The sequence below is a fragment of the Camelina sativa genome, chromosome 11 (assembly GCF_030686135.1).
Source record: "Camelina sativa cultivar CO46 ecotype springtype chromosome 11, ASM3068613v1".
Taxonomy (NCBI): domain Eukaryota; kingdom Viridiplantae; phylum Streptophyta; class Magnoliopsida; order Brassicales; family Brassicaceae; genus Camelina; species Camelina sativa.
In genome coordinates, this window is record NC_141890.1 from 29459068 (window position 1) to 29466765 (window position 7698).

The window sequence follows — 7698 nt, forward strand, 5'->3', positions numbered from 1 at the left end:
ATTTAACATATTTTGCTACGAATTTTGAAATAACAATTACTGACACAAATTAATGACGATTGATTTTTGTTCTTAACACTGAAATGCTATATCTGAAATAAATTCACAATTACAAAAATAAAAATTCTATTTTACAGGAAACTTCTTTTCTGTTATATACGTAAAAATTATACATCCAATATATAATTTATATTTTGACTATACCCTTTTCATGATCTAAATCATATCAACTTTATTGTTTTATATTTTCAAATTCTAGAAAAATAATTTGTGTTTTTTTACTCTAAACTTGAAAATAACTTACAGAATTAAGTATATTAACTTAAATGGAAACCATAGTCAACCAACTATTTTATTTCCAACAACTCTTCTTAACAAATTTACCAAAAAATTAGTCAAAATGCTATTGAAACTTTACACTAACATCTTATGGTAGAAAATCCAAATAAAAACCTAACAATACAGTCAAAACTTTTAAGCATTTAATATTATTGTATGGTATATATTAAGTGAAAGCGATATATATATATATATATATATATATATATATATATATATATATTAATTAGTAGTTTTTCATCTAATTAACTTAATCAAACATTCGAGTATCACTTCAATGGAGTCGTCTCTCTCGTCAGCTTTTAAGGTATAAACAGATAATCATCCATCTTTTCTTTACCATTGATGGTTTTTTTATTAGAAAATTATTAAATTATATTTAAAACAAAAGCAACAATTTTTGAGTTTGTAATTTGTAGAGGTAAGCGAAATGAGGTACAAAGCACCTTTCCGCTCTTTGCTTTGCGTATGCTGGTTTGGAATCCAGCAAGACTAATCGGATTTCTTTATAGTTGAAGGAGCCGGCATCTCTTGAAATCTGTTCTAAAGAGAGTGAGTCGATTTCTCGAGTTATGTGTACTGATGCTATCTTTAATTTGTGTTCAGTGTACCGAGAAAGATATCCAACGGGCTAGGTTCATGATTGAATATTCTGCTGGCGTCTCTACTTAATGACGAGGTGAGGAGAGGAGAAGTTGAGAAGCAAGTGATTTGAGGAGGACCGAGAATAAGATCAAGTCGAAATATCCAAATTCTTAAAATATAAAATTTCGTATGAAATATAAATAAATATCGTTAAGACAAAGCGTCCGTTCACGTCAAGAATAGACTTTTTTGATTTCGTTGCTTCTAGTTCTCAGAGTTTCATCGATATTTTTTAATATTTGATATATTTTTGCTTTGTTTTATAGTGTTAATATTCTAATTATACGATGATTGTGTGATTTATTATTGATATGTTTTATTAATTCTGTTGATATGATTTATTTTCGTATACAGTATATAGCGAAATGGACTCCATTTATTTTAGGATACCTGGATCCATATCAAGATTTTGTCTTCATCTAAAATGAGTCTTGGATTGAATATTAGATCCCTAGTATTTAGTTTTGTTTGTTGAATTCACTCTCCTTGGACCTGAATATCACATATATTTGTTGTATCTGTTTTTTTTTGTGTGTATGGATTTTGACACTTCACGTACATATCCAAAATACATTACCTCTATTTTGCAGAGACCATTAGATGATGTCCAGGAAGAAATGAATGCACTGTTGAGAAGGTCGGATAAGGTGAAGGAGAAACAGGTCAGACGTTGGACTTTTTTAGAGGATTTGAAACTCAAAGGGCTTGTGGCTATTTGTGGTCCTCGAAATTGGACGCACATTGAAAAAAAAATGCATGGAAGAACTGGTCAGAAATGTGCTTTTTGTTTTTGCTTGAGGTATATATATATCTTAGGGTTTTTGTTTCTCTGAAAGTTGAATTATTTTCTTCGTTTTCGTGTGTGAAAGCTAAGACTTGTAGATCAAGGTGGTTTAACCATCTGGATCCAAGGATCAACGATGATGCTTTTAGTGATGAGGAAAATAAAAAGCTACTCGAAGCTCACAAAGAATTAGGTAGCAAATGGTCTAAGATCGCTAGGCGTTTTCATGGAAGGACAGATAGAGAAGTGCATAACCAGTGGGACAAACTTATGAAACAAAAACTGAAAAAGCCATCAACTCCTCCTCATCAAGTAACTGCCAATGACAAAACAGAAGGTGAGAGAAAAGATTCAATATTTGTTCTTGAGTTTAGTTTGTGTCTCTTTTTTAAAACTAACGATCTCATAGATTCTGTTTTAGGGTTTATAGATAGTGTACGTGATGAAAACACAAAGATAAATAACTCTAGCTTGAAGATACCACAAGAGGAAACAACCAATTACCTCAGATCGAAGCATCTCACAGAAGCAATGGAATACTCAGCTCGTCATCACCACTTTTCTAACTTGATCCCTACAGTTTCCTTGGCAATGTTCACACCGCATGTCCCCATCTCTCAACCATCATCATCATCATTACCATCAAAAGCAAACGATACAAAGGCCAAAATACCCCCGAAGTTTATAGATTTTCTCGGGGTAGGGGATTCTTGAAAGATATAAGAAACTACTTGTACAACTTCTTGATTGTTACAATATTTATACATATGATGAGGACTCTATATATAAAACATCAACATAACTTTCTAATTAGTGTTTGGTTGACAAAAAGAAAAAACATCTAACATAAACAAGGATGTATTTTCACAAGAAATAAAACTCAAGATTGTGTTTTTCTATTTTCCGAATTTTCAAGTCCAATGGTAAAGGGAGGTAAGTCAAGAAATAAATCAATTGTTGACAAATTTAGATATATAAAGAATTACAAAATATATAACAATTAGTACACACCCAAATTAATTTTATCATTAGTCAACAATTTAGAGATATATAGATAGAAATAAATCAATTGTTGACAGTTTATATATAGTCTTTAGCTATGTTGCATGGAAACGGATACGGAAACGCGGAAACGAAACGTTTCGGAAACTGGAAACGGGTTTTTTTGAAAAATAGGTAATGGAAACGTATATGAAACGTATATATATATATAATATAGATATAATAAATCCCTAAACATAAAAATCATAATAAAAAAAATTCTGAAACAACATAAATATTAAATAGTTTAATTAAAAACTGTAACATATTATTGCAGAGTTGATCATAGACTGTTTGTGTTGAAATTATATTATTTATTGCAGAGTTGATCATAGACAGGTAACATATTATTTAAAAGTTAAAATTATATTATTTATTTATTAAATTTCAAAATTATAAAAAAGAGTTTCCTTCGCGTTTCCAAAACGGAAACGGAGTTTCCAACATGTTTCCAAAACAGAAATGGAGTTTCCATCGTGTTTCCAAACTGGGATTTTTAGGAAACGTGTTTATGTGGCTTGTTTCCGAGTTTCCACGAGTTTCCGTTTCCGAAACGTTTCGGAAACGGGAAACGCACCTCAAAAAGAGTTTCCATCCAACATAGGTCTTTAGAGTAGTTTAATAATCATATAACGGCAGATCATTGACGATGATCTTGTATCTTTTGAGTCAGATTAAAAGTCTTTGGTAAAATTTTCATTTAAAAACGATCATGGAAATCAACAGCATCATTCAAACGCAAGATGTAACAATAAATTGAAGTGACACTTAATTCAATGGTTAAAGACTTCACCATACTATTACTTTATGACCATAAACAAAAAATTTGGATCCGTATTCCTATGGGTTAAAGGTGAACATGGTGAAAATGAAACCGTATATGTAAAGTTTAACTGTCCTTTGTAAATTTGTGTATATGCCAGCCTAAGACTCTCGCACAAACCTGCTATCCTCTGTTATTGTACCTAATATGCTATTACATATTCTAATCTGCTATTTAAATGTCATCGTAGACATGATTATTTAAAATTTGCTATTATACTGTAATGGGCCCTTCTCAAACGAGTAAGAGCAATGCCACATACAAAAATATATTTATAATGAGACAAATTTTTAGCATAGCTTCTGTGGTTAAAAGGAGAAAACGATATCTTATAATTTTCATAAATTACTTTTTTTACATTTTTAGTTCTTATTGTATATATAATGGTCATAAAAATAAAAGATTATGTGGAAAGTAGTTTAATTGTTCAGGTGTACTGTTTCTTCATAGATTTGCTTCTTTGTTGGCACGCAACAACAACTCTTGGTTCCAATTCCAATAGATTGACACAACCATGTATTATAACCTTGTGACTTGCACAACTGCTCACATTTCACAGGGTCAGTGCACGGTCCATTACAGAAAATATCTTGACCGGTTGCACTTGCTTGTTCTGCAAAGTAAATAATTTAGTTAGAAAAGAAATCTAATGTCTTAGAAATATAAAATAAAATAATAGTTAATGTCGAAGTTAAAGAAAGCTACAAAATAGCTTAGAGACTATTAAAGAAAAGTGAGAAAGTTTGATTAACCTGTAATGACCAACAACAAAATTATTGTGATGGTACTCACAACAACTAAAGATTTGATCTTTTCCATAGTTTGTTTTTGGGTTCTGAAGTATTTATTTGTTTGTATAACGTGTGTTATATATACTCCTATGGTTTTTGTTGATGAATTTCGTTTGAGATCTAATAGGTCCTTTATATAGGTAACTAGTTACGTTACATGAACTCCTAAATCAAATGTAACGGATACTTTGAACCAATTGGCTCTTTTTGGAATTTTAAAAATCAATTCTTGAAAGTTTGACCAAGGATATTTTACCTAGTAAGTTTGGTAGGAAATTAATTTACGAAAATAAAATTTAAAAACTAATCTGCCATCAAGTTAATTTGGTAGAAAATGATTCTAGTGTTATATGACTTTGACTAATTGTATGTAAAAAATATTAAAACGCTAAACGAAAACCTTATACTCTTTCTCTCTTCCTAGTTGATCCATTTTTTTTTTTGACACATTTTAAAACTTGAATAAAAATGTCTTGTTTTTTTTTTTTGTAATTTATAATTTCCTACCATTCTTTTTGGTCAACAATTTTCAACAACTTTAAACCTATAATACACAATTGTTTTTCTTGAAGTTTACAAATTATAGTTATAATTAATTAATATTGCCTTAAAAACTTAAAGATTAGATCTTTTTGAAGCAATTTTTTTTATTTACAAATTGGATTAATTAGGAACGGAAGGAGTAGTAAATAACTTATTATACTTATACTGTAATTTCGATCTTAACAAACCTCCCATGCTCGAGCCTATACTTCTGAATGATTCGCCAATCAGTATTACTTGTGTAACGTCCTGATCGCCACTTTTTAGTGGGTTTTATGTCCACTTCCGTTTGATAAGCCTACCTTATTTAATGGACCTCACGTCTTTTCACTAGGCTCGTGAGTCCACCCATATTCGACAGTCGGTTTGCTATGTTTAGGAGGTTTTTAAGACTTGTTTACCATCTCTACAAACCACCACATGATATTTCTCTTTGTTTTGTCCTCACTAGCATAGTTCGACAATCACTTTCCGGAAGATCATCCATCCTGAAATTACTCTAGCATATGCACGCTTAACAGTGAAGTTCTAGAACCATTGACCAGAAAGATAAATGCACTTTTTGTGACATAGGTGGTCAAATCAATTATTTTAAACCTATCTGCAAACCAGAGTGTCACAATTCATCCTCACTAACAGACCGCAACGTCCTCGTTGCGCACCAAGACTGTCACTCCCAACAGTGTGAGCCCACTCGACTCCATACTTGTTTGGATGCAGCTCTGATACTATTTGTTACGCCCCGACCACCACCTCTTATTGGGCCCTATGTCAACTCTCAGCCCATAGATCCATCTCGCTTAGTGGGCTTCACATTCTCTCACTAGGCTCGTGAACCCACCCATATCCGACGGTCAGTTTGCTATGTCCAGGAGGCTTTAAAGACTTCTTTACCGTCTCTATAAATCACCACATCCCTGTGTTTTGTCCTCACTCGTACAATTCCGACAATCATTTTTTGGAAGATCACTCATCTTGAAATTATTTCAGCATAAGCACGCTTAACTATGAAGTTTTTTCGGGACCTTTGACCGAAAAAATATATGCACTTTAATGACATAAGGGGTCAAATAAATTATTTTAAATTTATCCGTAAACCGGAATGAACACCGATAAACAATCTTTTTTTACTTTCTTTTTCTTCTTTGTGTATTTGTTAATAATTTTTGTTCTTTATTATAAAGTCTTGCGTGGTACGAATTTTTAAACAGTGTCAAATAATGGTCGATGACCCGTCGATAATTATAAAAAGATAACTAAAAGGCCAGTGTTAAAAATCATTGAGGATCGAGTGACACCACTGAACCAAAAATTGCCTCATAAAGTATCAACACACAAAAATTCCCTCAAAGGCTCAAAGTATAAAACGTATTTCTCTACTAACAAACCGATCACTTCAAAGACGGTCTTTCTTCTCATGTTTGCTTTTTTTTCTTTTCTAAATCAAAATAATTATGGCTAAGGTTTGATCTATTTCTCAAACAACTTTTAAATCTCTATGCTTAGGTTTGTAGGAAAAAACGTTCATCACTTATGCACATAAATCGGTGAACCATTTGATTCCAAGTTGTTTCAATTGATGATAATTATCTTAATTAAAATAACAAATAATAATAATAATAATCTTAATTAACTAGGTTTAAGAGTTATACTGTCACTATATTGTACACTAGATGCGTGCATGACGAATCAATAAAATTATATTAACTTAAACTGTAAATTTTCTTTTTGTGTTCGTAGTTAATGCTAGTTAACGAAAAAATGTAAAATTTCTAGTTTTCCTAGTTAAGGTTCCTTAATAGTGAAAAATGTGAAAATGTAAAAAATAAAAATTTCACCGATTTATTTACAAAAATGTAAATACACGTATAAAACCCCCTAAGTATACAGTATTACAATTTGCATTCGGAAAAAGGGAGGGAAAAAAAAAAGAGAAAAAAAGTTAGAAAGAACAGAGTTTTGAGTGTGTTGGTGAAGAACGATATGGAGTCTGCTCTCATCCAATATATTGGATCCTTTGTAGCTGTATTGGTCATCACCATGTTAGCAACTGTATGTGTTTGGTGTTGCACAGGTCGGAGACTAAGGGTCCGAATGGTAACCGCGGATTTAGTAGTGCGGGAAAAAATTTGTTAGTGCGGTACGGTTCAACTGTGGTACGTGCGGAACAAATGTATTTGCGGGACAAGTGCGGTTATTCCAAAATAAGCGGTACACAAGATTGTTTGATTGGTGGTAAATTATTTGCGGTGCGGATTTCATATTATATTATTAATAATTGATATAATTATATATTTTAGTTTGTTTTGTATTAACAAATAAATATTTTTTATACAATAAGCAGTTCTTAAGATATAATAATTTTATAAATAAGAAACAGATATATTATATAGTTATAAATTTAAATTGTTATTTTTAATAAAATAATATTTTCATCTATTATTTAAATTTATTTTGAAGTAAATAAGTGAATTTTGTTCATTAAAATAGTAATAACACATATTTTTCAAAAACAACACATTTAAGAAATAAATTATTTATGAGAATCTTTAATAGCTTAAATTAAAATATATCTTTAGCATACAGTAATTTGGTAAAACTTATGTTGGTTATTATTTGTTTTATTAATGGTTATATATGCATATATACTACTAAAATTACTACTATCTATTATTAGAAATGATTTTGTTTTTTTAATGCATTCTAAAAATTAATTGAATAAGAAAGAGAAT

General features: G+C 30.7%; 1 protein-coding gene and 1 long non-coding RNA gene across 6 annotated transcripts; one reads left to right on the plus strand and one right to left on the minus strand.

The window, feature by feature from the left end:
- The first annotated feature begins 573 nt into the window (after positions 1 to 573).
- LOC104773576 (transcription factor MYB64-like) lies at positions 574 to 2615 on the plus strand. 5 transcript variants are annotated; one of them, XM_087470831.1, is made up of 6 exons: positions 607 to 646; positions 759 to 774; positions 946 to 1018; positions 1575 to 1752; positions 1854 to 2105; positions 2178 to 2615. In XM_087470831.1, exons 4-6 carry the CDS (start codon positions 1602 to 1604, stop codon positions 2480 to 2482), a joined length of 708 nt encoding a protein of 235 aa, XP_087326957.1. In that variant the 5' UTR covers positions 607 to 646; positions 759 to 774; positions 946 to 1018; positions 1575 to 1601; the 3' UTR covers positions 2483 to 2615. The 5 variants fall into 5 exon arrangements, with proteins under 5 accessions (XP_087326958.1, XP_087326959.1, XP_087326960.1 ...); XM_087470832.1 differs by lacking the exon at positions 759 to 774 and having other exon boundaries at positions 574 to 646; XM_087470833.1 differs by having other exon boundaries at positions 576 to 646; positions 759 to 1018; positions 2190 to 2615.
- Positions 2616 to 3943: 1328 nt separating this feature from the next.
- Positions 3944 to 4527, minus strand: LOC147934580 (uncharacterized). Its single transcript, XR_015570670.1, has 2 exons — positions 4385 to 4527; positions 3944 to 4245 (listed from the first exon to the last, which is right to left on the minus strand). It is a non-coding gene; the product is annotated as an uncharacterized LOC147934580 (long non-coding RNA).
- Positions 4528 to 7698: the final 3171 nt, after the last annotated feature.

What these genes read in the sequence shown, in the direction of transcription:
- LOC104773576 (XM_087470832.1), top strand. Translation starts at nt 1,602, where the DNA reads ATGAATGCACTGTTGAGAAGGTCGGATAAGGTGAAGGAGAAACAGGTC. An exon ending in AAAAATGCATGGAAGAACTG is followed by an intron (nt 1,753 to 1,853) that starts GTCAGAAATGTG and finishes CGTGTGTGAAAG; the next exon opens with CTAAGACTTGTAGATCAAGG. An exon ending in TGCCAATGACAAAACAGAAG is followed by an intron (nt 2,106 to 2,177) that starts GTGAGAGAAAAG and finishes ACGATCTCATAG; the next exon opens with ATTCTGTTTTAGGGTTTATA.